The sequence below is a fragment of the Lactuca serriola genome, chromosome 2 (genome assembly GCF_051521515.1).
Source record: "Lactuca serriola cultivar US96UC23 chromosome 2, Lser_US96UC23_V15, whole genome shotgun sequence".
NCBI classification, from domain to species: Eukaryota; Viridiplantae; Streptophyta; class Magnoliopsida; order Asterales; family Asteraceae; genus Lactuca; species Lactuca serriola.
This window is the reverse complement of record NC_136409.1, coordinates 164,132,802-164,149,981: the sequence shown is the minus strand read 5'-3', so window position 1 is coordinate 164,149,981 and position 17,180 is coordinate 164,132,802. Positions and strand designations below refer to the sequence as shown.

Below are 17,180 nucleotides of genomic sequence, written 5' to 3'. Positions count from 1 at the left end.
TCTTTATTTAATATATAAAAATACTTATACAAAAAAAGAAAATGAAAAATAAATCTAATAAGACAATTTAGTCATTTCAATTTTACGAGGGATCAAATCTGTGTACAAACATAGCCAAAATGATCACGAAGCCAAAAAATCGAAATTTAAACTAAAACAAAAAAAATACATACAACAACGACCATATTTATAGTTTTGTTATAAAAAATAAAGCTCAATGAAAAGTAAAATCATGATGTCCCAATCCATTTAATATGATCTGTGATGCCTTTATTCCAAATAAACATATCAAGTTGATTTACTTGATAAGACAAGCATTTACGTATGTATAACATTGCATTCAGATATTATCGACCCAAAGTTGAAAGTTCATATTGAGAAGAAAATTCCCATTAATTCTGACAACACACTGCAAACCGACTCAAAGGAAAATATTTTTACTTAAAGATACATCCTTAAGCCTGCTTCTTCTTCTTCTCATAGTACTGATAGTTGTTCTGAAACTCCAAGATCCCCCAAACCACCTGCCAGAATCCCATCTCTGGCCACAAAGCTTTCGGGGAATACAAGAAAGAGTTGGTGGTTTGCCACAACAGAAAGTTGCTTAACCTTGTCTCGCCGGAGCTCCTCACTAGAATATCAGGATCCGGAGCCACTCCCATGTACATATGCTTCTCAAGATCCAACACTTTGATCACCGATTGACCACCATGATTTATGTCACTATTCATGTCTCCATTCATGACACGTATGCTATTAGCCTCACTTTTTTCTTGACAAGCTTCGTGGATTGCTCGTGGGATTTCATGGGAAGAAGTGTATGCAACACATACTAGGAGATATGTGCGTGAGTTTTTAGCGGTGGCTTCCATGGCCTTCTCAGCAGCAATCCTTACGGGTTCATATAACCTATCGAGATCGCCAATAAACAAGACTCTAACGCCATATTGGTTTATAAGAGTAAGTTCATTTAGAAACCCTTCGATCTTTTCTTGCATCAAATCCATTACGTATTGGACTTCATCAGGGCGTCGATTGAAATTGTCGAGGCTGAATGCATAGATGGTGACATACTTAACTCCTATCTCGTAGCAGTATTTTAGGACTGCCATGAGTGCGAAAAAACCGGCTTTGTGACCTGCACCTTCCGTGAGCTTCCATTTCTTAGCAAACCTTCGGTTTCCGTCGAGGATGAAGGCGATGTGTTCTGGAATCGGGCGTGAAGAAATGACACGAAATATGAGTTTTCTTAAGGTGTGGTTTACGCCTCCTAGGAGCTTGCTGATCGTACCATTTGATCTTTCGTCTTCCGCTTGTTTCCTGTCAATAACAAGTTAAAATTGCACTTAGATTAATTCCAATGTAGATCTAAACCAATAGGAACGACATAAAATTAGATAAGGCTTTGAATTTTCTAAGAAAGAGAAATATTCTAATAAAAATTTGAAATTTCCAAGTGTAATATGAACATAAAAGTCATGGACGTACTCATTGTGTCTGAAATTTAGTTCATTTGAAAATATGGAAACTCGATTATCTTGGATGAAGTTAAAGTGCCAAATTCTCAAATTGTTAAATGATAATCAATTTAAACATAAATATAGCAATTTGTATTCTTAAAAACAAATCTCCAGAAAAGTCCTAAAATTTTACCTTAATTTACGAAAAAAAATCACAAACTAAAATTTGTTTACAAAAAATGAATTATCGGTAAAAATAACGATTTATTGGTTTCATTAAAGTCTCATTATTTTATCATAATTTACGAATAATTCCCAAACTAAATTTTAGTGATGATTTAGCATTTTTCTTCATGTAACATACATTTTATTGGTTTGATTGCTGATTTAGACACGTAGTCATTAAACTAGTTGATAAGATGGATACGATGAATTATATAATACTACATTTATTGTAAAATTTGATATTCATCTCATTGGCTTATTTATGACTATATATCTAGGTCAGCAATAAAACCAATAAAATGTGTGTTTCGAGGAAAAAAAAAGCAGGAAATGAGCTGACGTCTTATGACCCTGGATTCAAATGTCGATCATCAGATCTCTGTTTTTTCATTGTTTCTGGACTCGGTGATGGATCGAAATATGACAAGAGTCCCTTGAGACTCGAAGTGGGTGTCGTCTCTTCCTATGCTTCTTCTTCATGCATCCTTCTCTCTTCCTTTGGGATATTTTTGCTAATTTGTTGGATCGAAGTGTAGGTAAAAAATTGAATAATAGGGCTAGTCTCTCACCCCTTTGTGTGTGCATCTATGTATTCAGTGTTCTTATTTTGTTTGTTTCTTTTCTTTTTTGCGCAGGTAAGGGTTGGTGACGATGGTTGTGTATGAACTAATATCCTTTAATGATACGATGAGGTTAATCGGTTGTAAGGGATAATGGTGATAGATAAATCATGGTAATCAAGGGAATGGAGAAAGGGCATGTATTTGGTTCCAGCTTGGTTATGGTAGCTGATTGATCGGAGATGTATTTCTTATAGGTTTTGTGGAGTGGAGATGGAGAATGGTTTGTGCTTTGGTAGTGAATTGAAATGAAGAATAAGGATAGTGTTTGGTTGTGTGATGGTGAAGATAACGAGACTATCAAGTGCTGATAAGGTGGGTTTTTAGTGGTGAATTGAAGTTATAATCAGGGAAGGGGGAATTGTGTTGTTGGATTTGATGGTTGGATGGTGGTTCCCAGTGAGGAACGTGGAGGATAGCGATGATGTTGATTAAAGATGATGGAGAAAGAAAGAAGAGAGAATATAGATAGGAAAAAGGGTGGGTAACTTGTTTGTTATTTAGATGACATAGTTATCAAAAATTAATTATTAATGTCACATCAACACTTTGCTATCGGGTAACCTGTTGAATTCCAGCAAAATGACTTAATTCATAGGTTATAAATGAGTTTAATGGTCTATTGAGCAAGAAAAAAAATAGTGATCAAATTGGACAAACTGAAAAAGTTTATTGTGGTAAAGTGACATTTTCCCTTTAAAACTTTACCTAATAAATGTAAAATTGATTGTTTTTCATGAATTCCTTTAATTCTATTTTCATTAAGTATATCACTTTTATAGAATAATAATCAAATGTAAAATCTATTTAGAAGCCGCTCCTCATAAAGTAATCAAATCTAAAAAAAATGGCATATGAAGACATTTTTGGATATAGGTCCTATATATAACTAAAGGGTTTTGTTTCAAAAACTTATGATAATTTATGTTCACTTTTTATGGATAGAAAGGTGATGTATTCAAATATTTATCTTGTTTTAGTAAGATACTACCTTCCACTTGTATATATATTTAAAAGAGAATTTTAATGTATGTCAATCTTAAACACCAAAATATCATATTCGCTCAACTTAATCTCTTAATATCATATTTAGCCTTTGTAAAACTTCAAACTATCATATTTGCTCAAGTCTTTTTTATAATGTTTTTAGTAGTTTATAATCATTTTTTATATCTTGGAATTATTATAATAATTAAAAATTTTAACTATATTATCTTTACATCTATAATAATAGAACAACCATTTCTAAATTGTTGGAATGTTGCTTTCTTGATAAATAAAATATTTCATCTTCAACCATCTTCATGAAATGTATGCATTCATTGCCTAGTTTTTATTGTTGTTAACTATTATCATTTTCTAGATGGAGGATATTTTAGATATTATCATTGATATTTAACAAGGTATATATGATATTTTGATATTTAATAAAGATATATACGAAATTCCTCCTATAATTAACTATATACAAAGGACTCATAGTGTTACAATATTCAGCTCAATGCAGGTGAAACGAATCCTTCAGTTAATTGTTGTTAATTGTTGAGAGATCATATATATATATATATATATATATATATATATATATATATATATATATATATATATATATATATATATGCACGATTAATATTTCGAAACAGAACTTTAAGAATGATAAAATTTATGATCACAACTAAATATAGAAACTTGAAACATACATTTGCGATTCTCTTTTTTGCCACGTGTCACATGTTTAACGATATCAACTTATTTTTTTTCTTTTTTTTGCCGTAACATTTTTTAATTTGTATAAAAAATAAAAAAATAAAGTTCTTAAAATTTAATTCAAACCAACATAATACTTTAAATTTTTTTTAAAAGAATATTATTATTTTTATTATAATAAAACAAAAAAAATCAGCTGTCTTCAAATGTAATAATTTTTTTTTTTGATTTTTCTATTAATAATATTAACAAGTTTGTATAAAGTAAACTTTTTAAATGTTCCTACATTTATTTGGTTAAGAGTTTTTTTTAATTTTTTTAATTTTTTTTATAATTTTTATACAACATTTTTTAAACAAAATATTTCTTAATTTTTTAAACCTTTTTTTTGCTCTCCCCTAATTGTTTACACTTTCAGCCAACATCGTAATAATAAAAAAAACTCCGTAAAAATCTTTATGCTTTGGCTAAGTAACCGATTTAGTTGTTATATATATTTTTTTATTCAATTAAGAACCAAAAACTATGAATTATATTCAATTTGATATTTTTATCCGTTCAACAGGTTATCCAACTTTTAAAAATTACATTTTTGGTTTAGATTTTAAATTTTATTACAAATTTGGTTCAAAATTTACACTTTTGTCTCAATTTTTTTTTTTTTTTTTTTTTTTTTTGCAAATTCATCCTAAATTTTAATTTTTACATTTTTTTTTACAAATTCATCCTAAATTTTAATTTTTACATCGTTGTTTTCAAAATTTTATTTGGAATCTGTTTTCTTGATCCAAAATAAAGCCGTAAAAGAAGATATCCAAAAAAAATTAAAATTAAAATTCCAAGTGTGTGCAAATAAAAAGAAAAAAAAAAGTGCATGTGTGATGCGTGTGTAACAAAAAAATTGCATGTGAGACACACATCCTGTGTGTTGTGTGTGTTTCTTTTGTGACACAAAGACAGTAACAAAAGATCAAAAAGATGTACATGCAAGTGTCACAACATGCTAGGGGTTTCATGATGGGTGTAGATGCTACGTTATTATATACAATATTTTTATTTTAGTGGACATTATTATACTCTTTGAGTGTTTTCTTGTAGTGTTTTAACTTCTAACTTGTTTAAGTAACTAAAGAATGGAGCTTGATTATACAATAAATGAATTTTACGTTAATGCTTAATTGTTCATCAGTTCGTTGTGAATTTATACTAAAGACTTTTAATCTCCTTTTTATTTGAGATTGATTACGTAGAGTAAATTGTTAATGTTTAATCATAACTTTTTTTGGTTAATACTAAAACATTAATTCTTTTATTTGATTAATTTTTATAACGAAAAAAGGTTAGATTTTTGGATATCTGATTTGATATCCGAATCAGTATCCGAAATTTCGGATATCCAAAATTCAGATATCCGAAGTTTCGGATACTAACTCGGATAACAAAATCTGCTATCCCAAATTTCGAAAATCTGATTGTAAACACCCCTAATAGGCTAATAGAAACGAGACAAAAGGAAAGGAGAACACACAATGACACATTTGAGGAAAAAAAAAAAGACTTCATAAAGTTATATGAAAGTGTGAAAACGTTTAATAATTTGGAAAACAAGTTTAAAACTTTGTAATAAAAATTATATAAAAAGATTATAACTCTTAGTAAGAATAATAAATAAAGTTATAACAATGATATGAAACAAATAATTAACAGATGAAATTTTCTAATATACACATATATCAATTATTAATTATGGAAAATCTTATCATAATTAAATATTAAATATTATAATTATACATAATTCTCTATAACTAATGTATTTCAAATTTTTCAATAAAAAATACTCCATATAATTAATGCATTTGGCATTTGACATATTAGAAAATCTTTATCATTAAGTTGAAGGGAATGGCGACACACTCAAAGGATGATATATCATGAAAAGATGAAAGAAATAGAGAGAGGGAGTCGAACAATCCAAACCGCACATCCCAAATCACATAGAAAAAACGGTGTTCACTACGATAAAACATGTCATAGGACTTTTACCGCATTTCTTTCCCTCTAATTTAAAAAGTTAAAACATAAATAGAAAGATATTTTATCTCTTCTCAAATAAACAAAGAACCTTTGAATATAGTAGAAGTTTAAAATAAAAGTGTGATTATTCTCTCTCCATCATTGTCCACATTTTTTTTATGCGACCTTATGTTTTCACCTTCATATCGGAGAGGAAAACGAGGAAATATATGGTTTTTTTTAGCTTCTAGATATAAAAAAAAAGGTGGATTTCTTGGGAAAAAAAACAACTTCATATTTTAATTAGAGTAAACTACATGAATGGTTCCTATGGTTTAGGGTAATTTGTACGTTTGGTTTTTAACTTGAAAGGTTTCTACTGTTTGTTTTTATTACGCGTTTGGTCATTGTTTTACCTAAAAAGATTATTTTCCCTTGATTTTTAATTTATTTAAATAAACACACCCCCAACCCCAACCCTCTCACCTTACCTTACCTACTCCGTCATTTTTTCCTATTTAAATAATAGTTTTTTTTAGATAAGACATGAATCAAGCGTGTAACAAAAACAAACAATAGGGACCAAACATGTAACAAAAATAAACAGTAGACATTTTCCGAGTTAAAAAAATAAGTTAGAGACCAAACATACAAATTACTCAAACCATAGGACCATTCGTGTAATTTACTCTTTTAATTATTCTTATCTTTTAGAAAGATTATAAATTATTGAATTTATATTTGTATTTTTTTTTTGAAACCACAAAGGAATTAAGTGGAAGTGTACTTACAATATTAAATTCCTATCTATAGCTTCTTAGTATTTAGTATTTTCCATAATTAGGAATATGGTACACATCTTTTCAGGTCCAAACAGATCTTTCTGGCTGAATGGACCGGAAAGACTTTTTGATTTGCACAAAAGAAGAGATATTTCCCGGTAAAATATGTCTTTCCCACAAAGCCCCAAAGTCACATTTTTCTGCCTAAATAGGCTGGAAAGACAATTATACACCAAACCCCGCCTATTTCTTTCTTTATTGGATTATTAATTTTTTAAATAACTTTTTTAAATTTATTTTTTTATTGAATTATTTTTTTTCATCATTCAGCACAGTCACGCAAATGTACAATCAAACAGCATGATTTCTTTTCCAGTCAGAAAACTTTCCTAGACAGCACTTTCCCAGACAAAAACTATCAAATGAGACCTTAGCTTTTTCTAGGACATAACCATTAGAACGTAAACTTTCTTTTTTTCTTCACAAGTGAGTGAATTGAAAGAAAATAATTGTTGTTTTATGGTAGCTATTGTAATGAATTGTGTTAAAAAAATAAGTTATATTTACGGTTGCAACATATAAAAACGCACACAACACAACACAACGAAAAATAAAAAAATAAAAAGAAATATAGAACAGGTTAAATATGTTGAATACTATTCAAAATGCTTTCAAATAGTTACAACCTTTTAATTTTATTTTTATTACTACTTGAATAATATTTAAAAACTTAACTAGTTGATAGAATCTGGATATGAAATAGGATCATATGGTAACTTGGATATGGATTTTGATTGATTTAGTAAATTATTTCAACCCTATATGTATGGATTCACAAAAATCAATCGGTGATAACCAATCAACTCACTTTCGACTTTAGCAAAATCGAAAGCCATAATCACATAAAGTATGAGAATTGTTTTTATTTGTGAGTCTAAAATTTTGAAGTTTCACTTGTATTTATATTTACAATGTGGACAAGGTTGATAAAAATGGTTTTTGAGAAGCTAAAACCTTTTATCTAGGTTTGAGCATAGTTTGGTTGTGGAATTAATGAACTTACTCTCTATTAATGTGTTGGTCTGAAACATTGTTTTCCACTACATTCCACTGTCAGGGTTTCTCTCCTTTGACCCGACAAGAGGCACAACCCTATTGATACCTGACTGTTTTTTAATGTTTAAGATTAAACTCGTCTTATATATAAGTGTGCACTTCAAACCTCCAAACTTGTATTTAATCATAATATAAAAACACAAAAGCAAATAGATGTTGATGGATCATACAAACCAACGCAAGCATTAAATTAAATACTCTTTGCCACTTATATGTAGACCTAGACACTTTGAGGAACCATAGAACATACCAATCAAAATTTATAAATAAAAAAGAATAGAAACATCTTGAAAAGGTGATGGCACATGGTCACAATCAAAATAACAATCATTTTTAAGAGCATTTTCAATTTTATTTTAAACCCTATCTTTTATTCCGTTATGAAATTAAATGTATATTATTTGGGACTACATTTTGGAGCAAAGGAATAGTAATACTCAAAATATGGAGTATTTATTATTTTTTACTCCAAAATAGATTTATATTTTATTTGTCAATTTTAGTTCTCATATTTTAGGTTTATCAATTTCTACTTTATTTTAATTAACTTGCTATAATTTAAATTATATCAGAAAATCATAAATATAAAATTTATACTTATGTATCGAATTCATATAAAATTTTATAAATATGTAAAAAAAAAAACTAATAAATTGAAAGGTCTTTTTAACAATCTTTATAAGTTTTTTTTAAAAAAAAATCTTTATAAGTTTAAAAAAGAAATATACTATAAATATATTTTTGAAGTAAAAAATGGAGTAGGGATGAAATGAAATACTATTTGTTTCATTTTTAGTCTATTTTGATGTAAAAAAAAAAAGTAAAATAAAGATATGTTGAAGATGGTCTATCATCATTTTCACCAAGATATATATAGAAAACCAAAAGAAAAAACACATTAATACTTGGAACAAAATTCTTAAGACTTACAGCGAAGTGTCCGTTGCAATGATTGGATCCAATTCCATATTGGTTCAACAAAAGAGAATGCTTAATCTGTTGATCAAAACATCCAGATCGATCAAATATAGGCCTACACCCATACAAAGGATAAATATAAATAAAGTAAAAACGTCTGAAACAAAACATATTTTCGAGTCTCACCCTATTGGCCGATTATGTATTTGAGGAAGTAGGAAAGAGAGTGACAGAAATAATTAAGTATAAGATGTTAATTATGTGGAGAGGTTTAGCAGTGGCTTGCTCCCACAACACTTTTTATAGCAATGGAATGGAATCGAAGAGAAGTATACAGGTTGTGCACTGGAGTCTTGACCACTTTTCCTTTGCAAGATACTTTATATTTGACATTTTGCAAAAAAGAGTTGCTATCTACGCTCTTTTTTAGAGGTGTAAATATTTGCCCATCGTAGGGAGGGATTTTCTATCTAATAGTTAGCCTTTCACTTTTATTTATAATCATCTTTATTTCATGGTGGCCTCACCTACAACTTTTAAGAAATTAAAAAAAAAAAAAGAAAAAAAAAAATACATTTTTTTATGGGTTTGCATAAGTATTTTTGGCTACAACCTTTTTTTATATTTTTTATATGCTTATATTATATGGTATTATAACAATCTAAAACAACACGAACAAATGTTTGTTTATATTCTTTCGTTTAAGTTAACCGAACAAACGAACAAATGTAAACGGTTAATGAACAAATTTTCTTGTTCATATTCGTTTGTTTTACAAATTACTTTGTTCGTGTTCATTCATTTATGTTCGTCAAGATGTTCATTAACGAACAAATATGAACATAAACAAACATAAATGAAAAAAAACCATAAAAGTTAACCATTAACACTTCTTATATGTTGGCCGTACTTACCGGTGCCATTTATGATATTTTACAAAATCTAAAAACGTAAAACTTAAACCATTTTTAAAAGCTTCACTTTCACTCTTACCGGTTTATAATATATATATATATATATATATATATATATATATATATATATATATATATATATATATATATATATATATATATATATATATAGTGTAATATTATGATCGAACATAAACGAACGAATATAAATATCCAAACTTAAATAAATGTTCATGGAGATAAATGAACGAACAAAACAATTGTTTGTGTTGGATCGTTTAACTAAACGAACTGAAATCTTGTTTGAATAAACGTAATGTTGAATTTTATAACTCAAAGTATAGGTAAGAAAACATAAAATAACATAGTATAACACATCTTATTACAAAAACGTTTTAAAGTTTTACGAATTTATTCTCTTTTTATGAAACACAAACTTTCCAAAAATTTCAAAAATAATCAATCTTTTTAACTTAATATATGTCACAACTAGGAATTCTGATACGTTGTAAACACTTAACAAATAATGACATTGTAGCTAAAACATGTATGGGGTTTATTCAATGACAACAAAATCCCATCAAATACTCTATACAAATTTTCAAATAGTCAACAAAAGTTGGAAACCCTAAAAATCCCGGTTTAAGTCCATTTTGGACTAGGATTTTCTTATTGGGCCTAATGGGCCCATAAGCTTCCAATTTGACTATTTTGGGCTTAGGACCCTTAAATGGACCCTAATTTGGACCCATTTGTATGAAACTAAATATTTTGGGCCTCATAAGTCTAGAATGGACTATTTATCTTTAATAGGCTTTATTGGGCCATAACAAACCTAATTAGCCCTAATAAGCCATAAAACTCATTCTTTGATGTGTATTGGGCCGTGATTTACTCTAGAGGCCCAATGGGCCGAAGAATGTTACTTGAGCCTCATAAATTCAAACATGGGCTCAAAATGACTCCATTCCCTCTTATACAACCCAAATCTCGGCCCAAGTAGGAAAAAAAGAAAAAAAAAAGAGAAGTGTAGAATTATGAGGGCAAGACACCTCATAATTACCCATTGGAAACCCATGCATAAATCTCATATTTCCATGCATATCACCTCATCTCTCGCCTCCCCTCTCTTTTTCTTATCTCTCAGCCGAAAATTACAACACACACACACACACACATTTCACCAACTTCTTTCAACCTCACTCTCTCTAGAAAGTCTTCATTTCCTTCTCAAATTTTCGAGGATCTAAGGTGGATCAAGAAGGTTTCCACCAAAAACTCATCTTCCCTTGGTAAGTCCTTACACCTCTAAGTTGTATAACTTCATTTCCATGCTAAGATCATTCACTCTAAGCATTTTGTGATCATACTCTTAGAAAACCTCCATAAGTTTGAGATCTATCCAAGGAGGGCTTGCTAAAGCCGAAAATAACATCAAACTATTCCATTTCTCTTCAAAACCGAACCCACAAACTCAAGGTGAGTTCATACCTCTCTATTTTCGGTTTTCACATGTTTTATGGGGGAGAATACAAGTAAAATGTGTAGATCTATGTGTATTTGTATGTTATGTGTGATTTCTTATGTTTATGTGGTAAATATGTGCCAAAAATGAAAGATATTTCGAGATCTATAGTTCATGGGGGTGAAATATGTGATCTAGGATGTATTACACTTAACAAGTTAAGAAAATTTATCATCTAAGGTTATAATAAACATGTTACAACATAAAACTCATTTTTGGACTAAATTTGTCAAATAAACAAAAGTTGGGTTGAAAATTACCATCCACGGTTTTCTTAAGGACTAAAAGAGTCAAAACAGTAAAAATAAATGTTTTTATGAATATCATACTCTTCTAAGGGCTAGAAATGTAATTTGTAGCTTAATGGGCCAAATTTTGGGCTTTTCGGCCCATTGAGCCAAAAATGTAACGTCCCAAAAATCATGGCTAAAAATTTCTTTTAAAACATTACTTAAACCATATTTATAAAAATTGTATCATAATTCATAACATAGTTTCCGAGTATCAATTCAAAACATGATCTTATTATCAGAGTAAAACATTCCCAGGCTAACTGACTATGGTGTGTGCACTGCAATCTTCCCGAACTCCTCCTTTGAAAACTGAATACCTGAAACCAAAACTGAAAACCGTAAGCACGAAGCTTAGTGAGCTCCCCCAATCTACCACATACCATACAATAACATATAAAGCACATATTGGGCCTTGCCCACTACATCGGACCGAAGTCCGGACTAACTGGCTGGGACCTTGTCCCCTGCATCGGACTGAAGTCCGGAACTAACTGATGGGTTTTGGTCCTAAGAACATCCTATGTGCTCATACAAACCCTAATGCTTGGATCTATGTTTCTCTATTGTACATGCAAGTTATCCAAGACTATAAACCCTAATTCTAGCATACAAGTAATCATATTAACATAAGAATAGATTTAAGATGTTACCTTGATTGTTATGTAGCAATAACAATCCCAAATCTCCTTGTATTGACTTTAGAAAGCTTAGAGTCACAAATGTCACTCCTCTAATAGTTCACAAACACCATAAGCAAGAGGATGAAGAGGAGAGGTGAAGGAGGCTGCCCTAAAACGTGTGAAACCCTAGAAGAAGTCTTAGCCATGTTTTTGGTCCTTAAGGGGTCTATATATAGTGAGGCTATTAGGGTTATCTAATAAGGAAACCCTAATTTGGATGCTTAAGCCCTAAGCAACCCATGGATCCCTTTCCTTAAGGCCTTGGACGATTTCCTTATGGGCTTCCCCAAAGAATTCGCCCACTCCTTAATACAAGGCAATCCATGGCCCACATTGCAATTATCTTATAATTACAATTCCAGTCCCTTAAGTTTAATTAATCTCTTTTAGTCACAAAACTAATTACCAATTAATTATTGACTAATATTAATTAAACAATATGATTTCTCCTTTAATATATTATTCCCATAATATATTAATAAATCATATTTAATCATTTCTCTCCATAATTCATCCTGTCAAGTTGCTTTGGTGAAGGCAACCCAAAAGGACCATGCACCATCGGGTCAAGTACATACCAAAATAGTTATGGACTTAGACACTAATCCAACAGTCTCCCACTAGGATAAGTCTAATAACTATTATGCGTATGACTTCAGATCTTGATCTGCAATCATAGCCTTCCAAAGCCGCTGTCAACTCTGATCCTATCAGATACGCGTGTCCTTTAGATAAGGGATCATATATTCCTCCATTCTAGATATCATATGAGATATGATTTCAAATCATTCTCTTTGTACTATATCTCGATTCCGATTTATGACGATTGACTAATTGAACAAATCAAATTAGCCCTAGCCCGGCCGAGCATTTACGTTTGTCATCACTAAATCATCGAGGGGCCCAAAGATATCGATTTTATCCTACTTTAGATAAAAGGAACGAATAAACTTTGATACAATGCTTGCTTGCACTCACTCACCGAATTACACACAACAATATGTTTTATGACACCAAGTTACTGGTGCGTTTACATATTATCAATATGCAACCGACTCGTAAGATACAACTCACACATCTCGGTTTCAAGAACATAAGATGTTATCGTCTCACCAATCACTCGTGATACAATTCATGGAGTGATCCAAGTGAGTGTGGGTCTAATCCAATGATCAAATCATATTCATAAGCACTCATGAACGTTGCAGCAAACATTTGCTTATGTCTAATGCTCTTTAGACAATCCACACACCAATTCATGACAGTCTTCATTCATACCTACTTCCAACATATGAACGACTGTGGCCCGTTCGAATAATTTGACTGTTCTTAACCAATTAAATTATTCAGAAAGTCAAAACATGCAAAGTGAAACACAAGAATAATACTAATCCCATATGGCCTCAACCCTTTGAGCATAAATAAAACACCTTTTATTTATCACCATATTGATTACTCATTATTTGTCGTTTCGGGTAATCAACTTTTTACTTGAATTATTACACTTGTCCCATGCTCCTAGCATGCACACAATGTATACCTATGGTTCTTACTTTGTTGTATAGACCAAATTGAGCACATTTCCAATCATTCTCATTTCACAATCCCAAATCCTTTTTCATAAGTGAAAGAATATCAAATTCTTGCTACTTATAGAATATGCTAGATTCTAACATTCTATACAACTATCCTTTCGTAATGTCACTACACCAAAGTCACAAAGACTATTGCCAATGATATTACAAAGTCTTCTATCAGAGATTGTTACAAGACAATTCCTTAGATATGATGTCTCTCACTCAAGGTACATTCCTTTGAACATCCTTTTGCATAAATGTTTCTAATCTTAGACATAGATTTGTCAATATTCAATTTCCAATATGGACACGCTTCCATATTTTCCATATGACAACTCATTCTTAATAGAATCTTATCTATTCATAATAATGTCGATATGGTCCATTCAATACCATGCTTCCAACTACTCACAAGCAACCAATCCTCGTCGAACTTTGGATTGTCCTTTGATAGTTGTTTAATTATTTTAGTCAAAACCGATTCTAGTCCCTTTTCCCTCTAAATGCGCTAGACATTTGGAAAATTTTAGAATGGTCAAACATTAAAGCATTTGCAATCGATCCTATACCCGAAGCGTATAGGACACGACGCATAATGTTTTATTTGCTATGTTCTCAAAAATCGAATAGTGAAGAGGAATGTCGTAATCATAATCAAAATTTTAAGAACACACTATGTACCTTTGACTAAATTTTATTAACATTCCACAACCTAAGCCTTTAGATTTGAAATGAAGCATAATATTCTCTCCCTTAATTATAGCAAAACAACTATTCCATCCTTACAACTTTGCAAAGAATGACTTTTGTTTTCTATAATTAATATTGCCAACTTGCAATACTTTCCTTAATAATCATACAATCATAACATTTATGCTCCCACTATCATGATGATTATTATAAAACATAACACGTATGCTCCCACTAGCTTTGACATGTATTCATAAACAATACCTATTGACTTTCAGAAAAACAGTACCTATTGAATTTCTTAAGTCCATGTTTCTAATACTTAATGCTTTGATAATCTTTTATCAAGGCCTCTTGAACTTATACACCTTTGCCTTAGATAGTTCATATGTGTGTCTAAACAATTAAGACTAATTGCCAAACCTCACAATTCAAATCATGGAAAGGGATACCGTAACCATGATCGAATTCGAGAATGCAATTTTACAATCACTATCTTCTTAAAATCTTTCTTAGTGAAAGCATTTCCTCACAATCATTTTCATGAAGGAGGAAATCTTATGACACTTAGATTTAAACAGTGTATGTGTTCCTATCCATGTGAATTTGTTAAAACCAAAGTTTACGACAAATTCAAACTCATATGGATCGAACTTTCTAAATATTGATTTCTTGCCTTATGGTAGCACAGCTGCCCACCATGTCTTCCAAGTAGTTAAACATCTCACCCTTTCCTATCAATGTATGTAGCACCTGGTTCCTGGTACGTAAATCTTATTTGAGTATTTCTCTTCTTTTAGCCTTGGACTCGGCGAGTCACAGGTCCGACTCGCCGAGTAGATGCGGGACCCGGGACACGTTTAAGTTGGTGACTCGGCGAGTCCATATTCTGGACTCGGCAAGTCACCACTGTTGGATGAAACCCTAAGTTTCAGGGGTTTGCACCCTATTTAAACAGCACATCCGCCCCAGGCCAGCCCCCATTCACCCCCCAGAGCTCCCAACCCTCGTTTAAGCTTGTTCTTTGAAGAGTTGAAGCATTTGTTGTGTGCTCTTGAAGGTTTTGAAGAAGAAGGGAAGTAGATCCAGAAGAAGGGAAGCCATCCAAGCATCATTGTGTTCTTTCAACAGTTCCATTGAGGTATATCCCATTTTCCCCTGTTTCTATGCTTAAGTCTTTATTTAAGACATTCTTGAGCCATTCCCCAAGCTTGTATGTGCATAATATTTCGTAATAAGTTGATTGGCCTCTAGATCTAGGCAAGATTGAGCTCCAGGAGCTCAGATCTGTTAGCTTTATGGACCCATGTTGCTTGTTCACCCTAGATCTACCCTTTTGAGGCATTTTGAACCCTAAAATCCATATTGGTGAATATCTACACGTAAAGTTTGAAACTTTACGTGTGATTCGTGTCCTAGAAGCCCAGATCTGTGAATGACATGTACTGGAATCGAGCAGATCTGTGTATTTAGTGGGTGCATGGCAACGACTCGGGGAGTCGTTCATGTGACTCGGCGAGTCTGTTTGCGAGTCTCCGAGTTTGTCCCCTTTTCGTAGTGTCGAGTGAGCAGTGAGTCACGGGGTGTGACTCAGTGAGTCGGAAGCTGAACTCGTCTATGGAGGTACTCGGCGAGTCAATGCCCTGACTCGGCGAGTTCAAGGCAATCTCCTTAGATCAAGAACAGACTCGGCGAGTTGTTCATACAACTCGGCGAGTCTTAGCATAAGTGTTCATCGGATGAAGATGAACTCGACGAGTTGTTCATACAACTCGGCGAGTAGGATGAAGGACTTGACTATCTGTTAAGAAGGAGAACTCGTCGAGTCGTCGCCTAACTCGACGAGTAGGAACGGGATTCAGGGCAAACGTTTGGGTAGGGACTCGGCGAGTTGGAAAGCCAACTCGGCGAGTCGGGTCAACTGAAATTTGACTCTGATTTTGACTTAGGTCATGATCAGGGGTAAAATGGTCATTTTACCCAAACGACAGTTAGCAGTGTTTGATTGAGTATGTTGTGGGAATTGCAGCCGGAGGATTTCCGGAGCAGCAGCAGCAGCAGTAGACAGTCAGTTCCCGCTCAGATCAGCAGCTACTTCGAGGTGAGTTACCTTCCAGTAGCGGTGGGTCTTTGGCCACAATGTCGGCCCACCAGTAGGAGTCGTATGATTAGATGATTGTCTTTGTGATATCATTTAGGTTGCTACTATCTGATATGTTATATGCTAGCATGATATGTTATATGTGATAATAGTAGAGTTCGGTTGTTAGGACCGGAGGGTAGTCAGACACCCCAGAAATGTCTGACAGTACGTGATGATATGTTTGCATGCTGGCCTGTTATGTTATATGCGATAGTGGTAGTAGGAGGGGACTAGTCCCCGAGGATCGGTTGTTAGGACCGATGGGTAGTCAGCACCCCAGAATGGCTTGACATGGGTAGTCAGCACCCCAGAATGGCTTGACACGGGTAGTCAGCACCCCAGAATGGCCGTACCAGGTAGTCAGACACCCCAGAATAGCCTGGCAGTATACGTGTTATTTGTTTGTATGGTATGTGGTACGATGGGGGAACTCACTAAGCTTTGTGCTTACAGTTTACAGTTTTGGTTTCAGGTACCTCTTCGTCTAAGGGGAAGGAGTCGGCGCGGTAGCGGCACA

At 32.4% G+C, this 17,180-nt stretch overlaps 1 protein-coding gene across 2 annotated transcripts; it reads right to left on the bottom strand.

Annotated features, from left to right (window-relative positions):
• Window positions 1–248: 248 nt before the first annotated feature.
• LOC145087255 (dehydrodolichyl diphosphate synthase 6-like) lies at window positions 249–9,266 on the bottom strand. 2 transcript variants are annotated; one of them, XM_079025180.1, is made up of 3 exons: window positions 9,028–9,266; window positions 8,854–8,956; window positions 249–1,320 (listed from the first exon to the last, which is right to left on the bottom strand). In XM_079025180.1, the coding sequence occupies exons 2-3, from the start codon at window positions 8,889–8,891 to the stop codon at window positions 456–458; spliced, it is 903 nt and encodes a 300-aa protein (XP_078881306.1). In that variant the 5' UTR covers window positions 8,892–8,956; window positions 9,028–9,266; the 3' UTR covers window positions 249–455. The 2 variants fall into 2 exon arrangements, with proteins under 2 accessions (XP_078881306.1, XP_078881305.1); XM_079025179.1 differs by having other exon boundaries at window positions 8,854–8,919; window positions 9,028–9,264.
• Between the last annotated feature and the right edge of the window lie 7,914 nt (window positions 9,267–17,180).

What these genes read in the sequence shown, in the direction of transcription:
- LOC145087255 (XM_079025180.1), bottom strand. Translation starts at nt 8,891, where the DNA reads ATGGAATTGGATCCAATCATTGCAACGGACACTTCGCT. An exon ending in ATTGCAACGGACACTTCGCT is followed by an intron (nt 1,321 to 8,853) that starts GTAAGTCTTAAG and finishes TGTTATTGACAG; the next exon opens with GAAACAAGCGGAAGACGAAA.